At 38.0% G+C, this 13,907-nt stretch overlaps 1 protein-coding gene across 13 annotated transcripts in view; it reads right to left on the reverse strand.

Annotated features, from left to right (window-relative positions):
• VAMP4 (vesicle associated membrane protein 4) overlaps positions 1 to 13,907 on the reverse strand; it is a 54,433-nt gene that overhangs the window by 9,244 nt on the left and 31,282 nt on the right. For all 13 annotated transcript variants that reach the window (XR_011645497.1, XR_011645492.1, XR_011645491.1 and 10 more), the window contains 2 exons: positions 1,200 to 1,300; positions 49 to 128 (listed from right to left, as the gene is read on the reverse strand). Coding sequence is in view for 6 of the 13 variants with exons in the window: in XM_012523803.4 (XP_012379257.1) it covers positions 49 to 128; positions 1,200 to 1,300 (181 nt within the window). In the remaining 7 variants the exon portion in view is untranslated. The remainder of the gene's footprint in view (positions 1 to 48; positions 129 to 1,199; positions 1,301 to 13,907) is intronic.

The raw sequence follows: 13,907 nt of genomic DNA on the forward strand, positions 1-13,907 counted from the left end.
CCCTTTGAGATGCTAATCAATGTATCCAATATATTTTGATTTACTTACTTTGCATCCACGCCACCACATTTGCCTTCGAAGCTGTTTGGATCTGTTGCTAAAAGCTGTTGCATTATCCGATAAGCTTTCTATATCACATAGAGGATGGAGAGAAGGATTAAACGACATAACAGGATTCTTTTATCTAGTCACACAAAGACAAGAAAACATTAAATTCTACTTCTGTAAACTCATTCTCTTTTAAGCATGAAAACAATATCCTTCCTTTCCTCTACCCACAAAACTCACGCACTCTATTGTAAAAGAACTTTGTTGGAGGTCAGTTTTCCTAATCCATTTTGATTATAAAAATAAGAGAAATCTTTTCAGGGTCTCACTGCTTTTCAATAAACTTATAACTTCTGTTAAGGAAATACTCTTTAAAAATTCAAATACTTGGCACATCCATTGAAAAAAATTTACATGTGGAAAAGTTTACATTCTTAGAAGATGCCAAAAATAAACTGATTTTGAAGCAAAACAATACGAATTTTTAAAATGGTTAAACAAGTTTTTGGTTAACAAGTCTGGCACATTTTTTTTCTCAAGGAGGTACTGGGGATTGAACCTGGGACCTCATATATGTGAAGCAGGACTCAACCACTGAGCTACACCTGCTTCTGGCAAATATTAATTACTCATGTATTTAACCATTCACCATTCAAACAATTTGAGTACCTAATATGTGCCAGGAACTTTCACTGGTACAAAAACTGACATTTGTCAGGTGTCAGTCTTTGTACCTGTAACAGTTACTAAGTTCCCAGAGAAAGCATAAAATATAATTAGCAGATAAGTTTGAAATAAATATTGGAAAAATAGTAATGAGACCTCTGCTCCTTGAGATCACAAGAACCACAAAGCATATCAACATAATAGGAAATAAGGAAAAAAAATAACCAAAGATTATTTTCTACTCTAACTATTCAACTGCGAATTTTTAAATTCTCCATTCTCAACTGTACAATTAAAGAAATAATATAATAATAATGATTCAAAGTAAAGGAAGTTAAAACTAAAACAATGAAATCATAAATTTAAGAACCAAATATCAATTTCCTAAGCCAAGATTTCTAAACTTTGGTTAGACAAGTCAGAGGAGAAATAAAATACCAAAAACACAGATTAATACTATCACAAAATACATAGAGTATGTGTACCTGATTTGTCCTGTAGTTCATCTAGTCTCTCCCCTCTTTCAATTACCTTTGTAATATTTTCTTGCATGACATCAATAACTTCATCCACCTGATTCTGAACACTAATTTGAAAAAAAGTTTAAAATTATTTATTCCTCTTTTGAAAATATTTACAATTTTTGAAACTTTCATTAGACACAATAGAGAACAGCAAATATTTGGAGAATTATTCAAATATAAAATCTTTAAGCTTAAGGTTTTGTGGCAGTGTTCCTCCATTTGTAGGCACATGTACTCTGGCAATTAAAGAAAATATGATATAAATAAAGGTAATATTTAACTTATTTTTAGCTCTGCTTCTGACTACAAATGTAACCAACCCATAAGCAAATTAAATGTGCTATTAATGCTCAGTAACTGTAGAAGTTAGTCAAACACTTTGACTCTAAATAATGAGTTTCATTTTCTTTTCAATATGCTGTTGAGACATCACAAAGACAAAGATATAATCTACTTTTGCTATGTATAACATACACTAAGGCTAACAAAGGCATTTGCCTAGGTATGTTAGGAACTTTTTTTTTAAAATAATATTTTTCATTTTATTAAAAGGAACTTATGAAAAATATTCTGTTTCCAAAATGGAAATGTAAGGCCTGCTCTAGGAGACACTGATAAACAATGGGTATAACTCCTCACTGATCATCAGCTTTCCTTTACATAAAAACAGGGTTTAAGACAACTGGGAACATATGAGACTATCTTGAAACAAATACCAAAAAGGAAATTTTTTGCTATTTTTCAAGATGGAAATATGATTTCCTCCTTTACTTTAGCTATAGGGCCTATTCTGACCCAATTGCAGACTGTTCAGTGAAGATTTAATCTAAACTAAAACATTCAGTAATTTGTTTTCAGTTACCTCCTCTCACTTGGGAGTCACCTCTAGAGTATACAAATAGAAATATTTGTTTTAAGTGTCTACTTGTCCTCTGCTGCTTTAACTATGAGACAAATAATTACTTCATAAAATAAATTATGGAAATGAAATATTTAAAAGGAAAATAAAGTGAACTCATGGTTCCCATAAACTAAAAAATGCTTAACATATATTGGATTACTACTAATTATATAATTTATATAAGTAGTTGCCTTCTACCCAACCTCCATCTCCCAAACTCACTCAGTGAATCTGGGGCTGAGGAATGGACATAGGTAATTTTGAAAACGAGTTCTGATTCTAGTATATCATCCTTTTCCTATCACATCTTCAAAAAGTTTGCTTTAAAGAAATGAAGGCCCATTTTAGACATGGGTGGTGGGTTCAGAAAAAGTACTCTCAGATTCAAGTAGCAATTACTATATCTAATGAAAGTCACCTCCCTTCCATGTTAAAAAGCCTTATGTATAGCCTTATACAGACCATAGCTTCCCAGAGTTCTGAGCCTTCCATACATTATATCACTGAAAGATAGAAGACTGAAGCACAACCTAACTAGGACATACAGAATTAATTCTCTTTTGCCTAAACAGATCTGACATGGCCCCCAAATTCAGATGATGTCTTTCTGAAACTCCTAATCACCTAAACAAAAAGGCAAAGATTTTCATCCTAGATGAGAAGAAATGGCAGAAATACTTAAATAACTAATCACTTCACTTAACAAAAACAAAAAAATTATGAGCACCTACTTTGCCCTGTTCTGGGTACTGGAAAACAAAAGAGACAATAATTCCAGTTGTTGGGAGTGGATGTGGCTCAGGCAGTTGGGCACCCACCTCCCATATGGGAGGTGGTGGGTTCAGTTCCCAGTGCCTCCTGAAGAAGACAAACAAGTGGCCATTGAGCAAAAAAAACAACAATCAGACAATGAGCAAAAACAATGAGCAGACAATGAAGAAAAATGAGCAGACAACAAGCAAGACAATGAGCAAACAATGAGCAGACAGCAAGCAAAATCAAAATGAGCAGGAAGTGGATGTGGCTCAAGCAGTTGGGCACCAGCCTTCCACGTGGGAGGTCCTGGGTTCAGTTCCTGGTGCCTCCTAAAGAAGAATCAAGTAGACAAGGAGCAAAACAACAAGCAGACAATGAGCAAAAACAAGCAAACAGATGAGAAGCCATGGGGGGTGGGGGCGCAGAGAAATAAATCCTTACATTTTTAGCCAAATGATTTAAAAAAAAATTCAATTGTTAGGGAGCTTATGTTCAAACAAACCATGAATGCACTGCATTAAGCATTAAAGCTGTGAAACAGCCTGTCTCTATCCCATTATTCTATTCTCTTTATAGCATACAACACTAAGTGAAAGTATGTATTATTTACTGATATGCTTGTTTTCTGCCTTCCCCACTAGAATTTAAGGTTCAAGAATGCAAGGATCCTGTCTGTGGGCAGAGCAGGCATTCAATACATATTTGTTGAATTTAGCAAATAATTTGTGTAAGTCCTGCCTACCACACCCAGTTATCCCGGAAGGAGGTATAAGGCAGTGGGTACAAAGGCCTTCGTTGTAAAACAGAAGTAGAGCTATTATTTATCAAGGATTAATCTTGAAATTCCCTGGTCATTATTTTTCACCATATGTAAGAGATGATAAAAGCCTAAATTAAGGCAGCAGAGTTAGGACAGAAAGGATGAAATGTACTATAGCTCCTCACATACAATCAGATTACAGCTAATCTGGATATTAATACACCTATACTATACAAGTTAAAAAATAAAAATGAAAAAAAATTGAGAAAATAGTTATGGTCCCAGAATCCCTATAACAAAAGACTCCATGGATATAGGCAGATTAATTGGAAAAGAGCCCTTAAAATTCTTACTAGAGTATCATAAACTTTTCTTCTTGCATGAATATGGAAAGATTAGGCAGTGCTCTAGAGGTATTACCTCACTAACATGGCACACATGTACTGTTAACTGCATGTAGTAAAATATAGAATACTATGGCAGATGGAAACCTCCCAACGTTGTTTTCAATGCTAACTGATTAACGAATTCTTGTTACTTTCTCCTTCATATCCACTGGTTAACACCCTTAAAGCAACTATTGTACAACCTTTATTTGATGACAGGTTATCTCATGATTGTGGTTTTGTAGTACAAACCATGCACGAAACACAAAGTTTTTTTAAAGATTTATTTTCCCCTCCCCCACCCCCGCCCTACTGTTTCTGCTGTCTGCGTCCATTTGCTGTGTGATCTTCTGTATCTATTTCTCTTTTTGTCTTCTCATCTTTCTCTTCCAGGATTCAGAGGGATTCAATCCTGGGGACCTCTGATGTGGAGGTTCCCTGTCAATTGCACCACTTCAGTTCCTGGTCTCTGCTGCGCTTCACTTTGACTCTCCCCTTCACCTCTCTTCTTTGTTGTGTCATCATCCTGCTGCATGATTCACTTGCACAGGTACTGGCTCACCATGTGGGCACTTGGTTTGCTGCGTGGGCATTCAGCTCACCGCACAGGCACTGGCTCGCCACATAGACACTCACATGGGCTTGCCATGCGGGCATTTGGCTCCTGCACAGGCACTCATGTGGGCACTTGGCTCCCCATGTGGGCAGTTGGCTCACCATGTAGGAACTCAGCTCGCCACGTGGGCTCTCGGCTCGCCATGCATACATGCTCTCTTCTTTTTTTTTCACCAGGAGGCCCCAGGGATTGAACCCGGGTCCTCCCATATTGTAGGCGGAAGCCCTATCATCTGAGCCACATCCGCTTTCTGAAATTAATTTTTTAAAAGATTTTATTATTTTTTATTAATTTTTCTCCCCTCCCCTGCCCCTCCCCCCCCATTGTCTGCTCTCTGTGTCCATTCGCTGTGTACTCTTCTGTGTCCGCTTGGATTCTTGTCAGTGGCACCAGGAATCTGTGTCTCTTTTTGTTGCGTCATCTTGCTGCGTTAGCTCTCCATGTGCAATTTTTTCATGCTTGGTGGCTCTCCTTGCGGGGGCGCACTCCTTGCATGTGGGGCTCCCTGATGCAGGGGATACCCCTGCGTGGCATGGCACTCTTCTTGTGCGCATCAGCACTGCATGTGGGTCAGCTCCACACGGGTCAGGTGGCCTGGGGTTTGAACCCTGGACCTCCCATGTAATAGGCGGATGCTCTATCTGTTGAGCCAAATCCGCTTCCCCCTGAAATTAATTTTTTATAACAAGTGATAGTATACTTCCCCATGATCCTTAACATTTTCACAGCTATTTATTCTCTGCTTATTTATATTTTACATTGGCCTTATCCCCATTATTACACTGAAAATGCCTTAAAAGTAGAAACTGTCCTACTCATATTTCTATTTCCCAAGTAATGTAAAACGTATCTGGTCCAACAAATATTTTCAAAATTTTCAAAAAACATTTATTGAGGACTTCCTTGTGTTGGGTATTATGCTATTCATCTAGGACACTGATACAGAGGTTACGAGCTCTACCTTTAGAAAGATTAGAAAGCTGTTACCCAGGATGACACTACCACTTGTTACCTGGAACAATGGAAGGAAGCCCCCAGTCATGTAGTCAAGATGAATTCAGCCTGCATCAGGAATGGCACTGAGACACCAGAGCTGAATTTTGAGGAATCAGGAGTGAACTGGGCAGAGAAAAGGCACTAGTGGATAACGGGAAAGTTCTGGGCTAAGGGAGTACATGTAAGAGGAGGGCATATCAAGAACTAAGTGATCAAGATGGTTTACTTGAGTAGAGAAAAGGGTAGAGGACTCCTAGGTTTATAATTTGAACTGAAGAGTTGAGGATGATATCTATTTACATAAACAGAAAATTAAGGACTCAAAGGAAGAGCAGGTTTGGGAAGGAAGAGTAGAGATATACATCATAGACACGTGAAAGAAAATGACAAAGGAAAAGGTAAAAATATGCAGAGAGAAAAAGATATTGTCAACATTGTTTTAAATCCTTCCTAGAGTCTGAAAGCACTTGTGTTCCTGAAATCTCTCTTTTCTAATTGTCAAGAAGGGATCTGCATGGTGTAGTGTTGAGAGTCAGAGTAATCAAACAGACTTGGGTTTGTAATCCAGCTTTATCATACACTATGGAGCCTCATATTTTCTCACTTTAAAAATGAAGGTAATTATCTCACTTGTGAGAATTAAATGTGATAGCATTTTTCAAGTCTAAGTCTAACACTTAACACATGGTTAATCAATGTCAGTGCTCTTTCATTAGGTGAAAAAAAAGGCATGCTCTGCAACACTCACTCCTGCCTCATTTTATAAAGAAAATATTTATTTGAATAGCTAACATCACCATCTTGTGGCCTTTTAATGTACTACTGCCAAAAGAAGTTTTAAAGTCATGTGCAACTTTTGAAACTATGTTACATCAGAGAACGTTCCATGGGGGTCTAATTAAGATGACTGGACCTAGGCTATGGTTAGGGGATTCCCTACTCTTGGCAGATAATGTATGCAATTAACCAGAGAGGTACTTACAATGCTATTCAATTAATTTAAAAGCAAAGGAAACATTACAAAGAGAATCATACATTGCATGAACAGCCATAAGAGATTTTTGAGTTACGATTCAGGTTGTTTCCCATTTGCTAGTCAGTCATGTGAATATTTAAAATCTTTCCAAGTTAAGGGTGCTAGGCAACAGACTTAATTTAGCACATCTATAAAATGCTACAGACCACATCAGAGTACTCATTTTTATAATATTCTAAAGCTGCACTGTCCAATACAGTAGCCACTAGCCACATTTCAAGTGCTCAAGAGCCACATGTGGCTAGCGACTATGGTACTGGACAGCACAGTTTATACAATATTTTCCATCATCACAGAAAGTTCTATTGATCAGCACTGTTTTAATGTATACTTAAACAGGGTGGTAAACACATGAGATAGCAAAAAAAGATCAGATTGTCAAGTCAGACTCCCACAATTCAGGGATCTTATCCAGTGCCAAACTTTAGAAATAATTTCAAAGATACAACTACTCAGACACACAAGTCTGAGACCTCCGACACAGCTTCTTGGATCCCTTCTTGCCACACAGAATGTACTCTGATCCAGGTTACCATATAAGGAAGGCCTCTAAGAAACGTGCAATTATAAGTGCTTCATTTCCTTTTTATATTCAGATAGTTACATAGCTTATGGACCATTTTCCAGGAAGCTATCCTCCATAAATCCATAAATTACAGGTTTGTTTTAACATAAACAGTCCTAGATAAGCAGCTACAGCCTGCTAAAAGCATTCCACAGATAAAGATTTTCCCACTAGAAACTCATATAAAAGAGTAATTGAATCAACTGGGATATATCTACAAAATGGAGTACTGAGTAGCTATAAAAAAAGAGGTGAGGGAGTGGATGTGGCTCAAGTGGTTGAGTGCCTGCTTCCCACACGGGAGTTCCTAGGTTTGGTGCCTGGTGCCTTCTAAAAACAAAACAGACCAAACAATAAGCAAACAAACAAACAAAAACAACTAGGAGAGGCTGTGCGGTTCAGTGGTTAGGTGCCGGCTTCCTACATACCAGGTCCTGGGTTCAATCCCCAGCCCCATTATGTCAAAAAAAAAAAAAAAAAAAGAGAGATGAGATTTTTGCACTGTCCGTTAAGTCTGAAATTATTTAAAGAGAGAGAGGAGAAAATAACAATTGTTGGCAAGGATATGGAGAAATTGGAACTCTCATGCTTTGTTGTCAGAATATTAACTGGTACAGCTTCTGTGGAAAGTAATATAGCAGTTCCTCAAAAAGTTAAACACGGAATTACCATATGACCTAGCAATTCCACTTCTAAGTATCTACACAAAAGAACTGAAAACAGAGACTCAAATAGATACTTGTACACCAGTGTTCACAGCAATTTTATTCACAATAGACAAAAGGTAGAAACAACTCTAGAGTCTAACAACAGATGAATGGATACACAAAATGTGGTATAAACAATGGAATATCATTCAGCCATAAAAAGGAATCAAGTTATTTATTTATTGTTATTATTGTCTTTTTTAAAAAGATAAATAGATCGCACAAAACATTACATTAAAAAAATAAGAGGTTAGGAATTAAGTCTTGATACATGCTACAACATGAACAAATCTTAAAAACATTATCCTAAGTGAAATGAGCCAGACACGAAAGGATAAGCATTGTATGATTCCACTTACATGAAATTTCTAGAATAGGCAAACTCACAGATAAAGAATAGATTAGAGGTTACCAGGAACTGGGGGGAGTGGGAAGTTATTGATTCGTGGGCACAGAGTTTCTGTTTGGGATAACGGAAAAGTTTTGATAATGGATAATGGTAATGATAGCTGTACAACATTATGGATGTAATTAATGCCACTGTACACCTAAAAATTGTTAAAATGTAAAGTTTTATGTTATATATATGTTACTACAATTTTTTTAAAAAAGCAGGGGCAGGGGGAGGATGAAGAAGATCTCTATGAACTGATGTGAAATGACTTCCAGGATATATTGTTAAATAAAAAGAGAAGAGTGGGGAAGAAGAAAAAAAACTGCAGTAATTCTACTTTTTATATAAGAAAGAAGAGAAAATAAGAAAAAATACAGTCTCCATTCATGTGAAAAGAAAGGATTAGTCAACTAGTGAGATGGGTTACCTTCAAGCGGTGGATGGAAATGGTATAAAAGACAGATGAGCAGGCGGATGGCACTTCTTTGAATGTACCTTGGGGACTATATTAATATTTCACATATTCATAACAAGAAAATAAATAAAATCAATAATTATTGGGGAATAAATTAACCAAACCATATTTCAAATGAATAACATAAGTACATTGATGGGGGTGGGGGGAGATGAACTCAAATTTTGATCACACTATTTAGCCCTCAGACTAAAGCCAAAATAGACTCAAACAAATATTGAATTCCCATTAGTATTCTTTTTGGCAAAGGCATGGGTTAGCAATTCTGAAATTTTCTATATATTTCTGAGCAAACAAATATAGTGTGGAGGTGGAAGACGGATTTGGTTAGCAGGACAAATATGAGAACGTTCTCTCATGAACTATAACAAATACATAATATAGGGTGTTAATAATCAGTTAAGCTGAGGGAAAATACACCAAATAAGATATGAGCTATAGTTAGTAGTAATATTTTGAGGATGCTGTTTCATAATTTGTATCAGAAGTTTCGCAACGATGCAAGGTGTTGGCAGTGGGGTGATGTATGGATGATATGCATATTTGCTCTGTAAGTTTACAACGTTTCATATACACTTATTATTTATGCATGTTCATGCATGAATGACATACTTCAAAAAAATTTTAAGAAAAACAGTGTAGATAATGTGGACCAGGTTTCTCACTGTTAAAGAAGGGAATTACAAATATGGAAAAAGGGAAGGAAAGAATGAATCTTGAGATTTTTAATTTATTCAGAGAAATAAGGAAATGGATGTATGTGAATATATGTATATACGCCTATACATACATCTATTTCCTAGTTCTGACTACTGACGGGGCCTAGAAACAATGACACTCCAGTAGAAATGAGCACATCTAGTGTCCAGATACTGATTTCTAACTACCATTCTCCACTAAAAGGAACAATGCCCCCTTGAAGAACTGAGCAGGAAATACACTTGGATAAGCCTGAAAAATCTTTTATTAGAAGGAAGTGCCCAAAGAATGATGGGGACATGTCAACAAGACACATAAACCAATGTGAATGCCTCTCCCTGGATAAATTTGGGACAAAATGACATAAAAATAAATAAAAATGAAGAATTACAATCCTTCAGCGCCCCTTTACAATAAGAAATTGAGGGGCAAAAAAAGTGGCAGAACTGAGGGCTCTGACCCAAAAGCCCATTTAACTAGTAATGTTAAACGTTTTTGGTTTTGTTTTTCCAAAATGACTTACAATGTATAGGATGAGAGGGAAGCGGATGTGGTTCAACTGATAGAGCATCCGCCTACCATATAGGAGGTCCAGGGTTCAAAACCCAGGGCCTCCTGGCCCATGTGATGAGCTGGCCCACGCACAGTGCTGCCACGCGCAAGAAGTGCCGTGCCACGTAGGGATGCCCCACACGCACGCGAGAGATGCCCCTCGTGGAAAAATGCAGCCCGCCCAGGAGTGGCACTGCACACACGGAGAACTGATACAGCAAGATGATACAACAAAAAGAGACACAGATTCCTGGTGCAGCCTGAAGAATACAAGTGGACACAGAAGAAGACACAGTGAATGGACACAGAGAGCAGACAAAGCGGGGGGGAGTGGAGGGGAGAGAAATAAATAATTTTTAAAAATTGTGTAGGATGAGAATAAATATACTTCTTGGAGTACTCTAAATGACAAATACATAGTTATGATATATTGCTAAGGGTTAACAAAACTCTTCCTCCTTTTTGGAGAAGGTAACTTGGAGAACTGCTACAGGTGCAATGTCATTTTCTAGACAATACTACTTCAAGTAAAGGACCCCTCATTGATAAACTGCATCTGGACTGCAAGTGAACTATAAAAAGTCAAAACTTTGACCCCTAGAAGCTCCTCATTGGTTTCTCTAGAGAATGAGGGGTCTAACAAGTGTGAAGCACACAAGGCAAGGTCAAGGCTGCCTTGACCTTGATTTGGCTGGTAAAGATACAAGCCATTTTTAGATTCAGTCAGTTTATGACTTATGCGTACAGTGAAAAGGAGAGTAGTCAAAGGTACCAGTTCCTCAGGTCCTTGTCCCACACACCAAAATGGCCATCAAAACAAACACAGCCAAATGACTGCAACATGAGTTATGGGATACACCATTGCTAAGGAGCCAATTCTATACTGCAAACAAGCAGTTTTGTAGTCTATAACTATAGCGTTTAGAAAACCTCATACCCCAGTAGAAGCTGGATATAAGAAACTGTCTAATGATAGCTTCTCAGGAAGATGGGACCTGAGGGGAGATGAACTCAAGACAGATCCTCACAAGCCACCCATTCCCTTGTGTTCTATGGAGGATCACAAGACATTTGGCCAAGACACAGATTACCTGTGGTTCACCCTTTGTCTGTGTGACCTAGGTGGATATATGCAAAGTTACCAGGGCATTATGGTGGAGCCATTCCTCTACACTGAGCCCAGGTAACTCCTATTCTCACCCACATTCTCTTGTTCTCTTACACATAAGCTGCCACTGGAGATCAGGTCTCCATGATGATACCTGTTTCATCCTGCTGACATGCTTTATTTCCTGCCTTGCATTCTTCTGTAAAGCTAAGTGAGCCTAGTGCTGGGTATGGCTTATTGGGTCTTCTGACTATGATTTTCCAGGGGAACCCCAGAACCACTACTAGTTGTATAGAGGTCATTGCAAAACATCTATGTTATTAAGTGCTAGGCACACACATGCACAAATGAAATACGTATTTGTATACATTAAATTACCACAATAACTTTTAGGACAGTAAGGGATTACTAAATAAGTATTGTGGTTCTCATTCTTGAGTGAAGGCCTGCCAGATATGTTTAGAAGGTCAGTCATCAAAACACACAAATAAAATCGTGTTGACACAACCTCATGAATGCTCATCTAACCAGGGCATAACTTGCCAGTGTGCCCCAGATGATAGAGAACAATTTGCCAAATAATTTGCCCAAGCACAAATTGTGGCTATTAATTTAGTACCTTAAATTGCTAACAATGGTGAGTTTCTTTTATTCAAGTGTGTCATCACTATTTTATAACATTTCCATACTTCTTATTTCTTAATTGTTGTGTACGATGATACACAGCACTATTGCTTTGTTTGAGTTGATTGGCCACGAATTATTGTTGATCACAGATTAATCACATAAAAATGCCAAACATCATTTTTTGGGTAATAGTGCAAATGTCTCAGAAATATTGATGGAATAACAATTAAAATCCTTATTGGTTCATCTGTACTTCTGAATTTCAACACTGCAAAATATAGTATGAACTTGTTATTTTTTATTTGGTGAGTGTGGCAGTTTGACATGGTTATGAATTCCAAAAATAGATACTGGATTATGTTTGTAATCTGTTCTGTACCTGGGTGTGATTAAGTTATGATCAGGGCTTTGATTGGGCCACGTCATTAGGGCACTGAGTACCTACCAGTTGGTGGGTGGGGACTCACAGATAAAAGGCATGGCAAAGGACAGAGTTGAAGGTTCTTAATATTGGAGTTTTGAAGTTGGAGTTTGATGCTCAAGTCTTAAGCTGGAGTCCCCGGGAAAGAGACAGAGCTGTTCCCCTGATAGTCTACAGCTGTCCTTATGGAAAGAGGCAAAGCCTAGAGAGCCTACAGTCTACAGCTGACCTTGTGGAGAAAACAGAGGAGCTGAGCCCAGAGGAACCCAGGAAGCCTGAACCCTCCCAGACATTAGCAGCCATCTTGCTACAACACATGAAAACAGACTTTGGTGAGGAAAGAAATGTAGGCTTTATGGCCTGGTATCTGTAAGCTCCTACCCCAAATAAATACCCTCTATGAAAACCAACCAATTTCTGGTATTTTGCATCAGCACCCCTTTTGGCTGACTAATACAGTGAGCAGTGAGTAAACCTCAAGTCCAAGAATCCTCCAATTTGCAACATTCTACCACCCACTTTTTTCTCATGCAATCATTTAACATGTAATACTAAAGGCCTACTATATGCCAGGCACTGTGCTAAGCACTGAGCACACAATAATTGAAAATACAGACAGGTTCATTCCCCCATGGATCCTGCAACCCAGAAGATTCTCATCCTGCTGTCTATCTGGTTACTCTGTGTGGTAGGAGGAATTCTAAGATGGACCCTGTATTTATGCCTTTGTGTCATCCTCTCCTGTATAGGCAGGACCTGTATCTTGCTTCTAAGCAACAAAATAAAGCAAAGGTTTGGGATATGACTCCTGTAATTATGTCATGTTATTCGGCAAAGAAGAAGGGGTTCTGCAGATGCAATTATGATCCTTAATCAGTTGTACTTTGAGTAATCAAAAGGGAGATTTTCCTAGGTGGGCCTACTCTAATCAAGTAAGCCCTTTAAAAGAGGGCTTAGGTCTTTCCCCAGACCAGAGACAGGAAGCAGCAGAGACTCTATTTCCTACTTGCCATGAGTTTTCAAGTTGCAAGGAGATGAAGCTTGTCAATAACCATGTTAACTCTGTCATGCGCCTCAGATGACACCTCAGCTGATATTCTGAGTGCAGCCTTGTGAAACCCTGTGCAGAGGACCTACCTAAGCCATTCCCAAACTCATGACCCATGGAAATTGTAAAATAAGAAATGTGTTGTTTTAAGCCACTAAATTTGTGGTAAGTTATTATGCAGCAACAGAAAACTAATACACTGTCTAGAACTCCAATTAATTTGTTGGCACCTTGTTTCTGGATCTTGGAATCCATTAGCTAGGATTAGGCTAAGTATGGACATATTTTCTCACACTAACTGCTATCTGACTCAAGCGACTACTAAAGTCCAAATACTTGACCAATAACTAGATACATTATTATAATATTCTTCTCATTCATGTGTTGACTATTTCCAGAATCAGGATAGCAACTATTATCCCTCTTTAGATCCTGAACCTGGGTTATTCTGTTTGCCTTTTAAAGTTGTTCTTTAAGCTTGGTCAGTTGGCTCGGTGTCCTTCCTTCAACCTTTGCTCAACCTAATGCATGATTCACTGCTCTGTCCATTCTTTCTTCCTTCCTGCCAGGACTCATAAGCTTACCAAAATTAGAAGCATTCAATACAGTCTATAACCCATCA

Source organism: Dasypus novemcinctus, chromosome 13 (genome assembly GCF_030445035.2).
Source record: "Dasypus novemcinctus isolate mDasNov1 chromosome 13, mDasNov1.1.hap2, whole genome shotgun sequence".
NCBI lineage: Eukaryota > Metazoa > Chordata > Mammalia > Cingulata > Dasypodidae > Dasypus > Dasypus novemcinctus.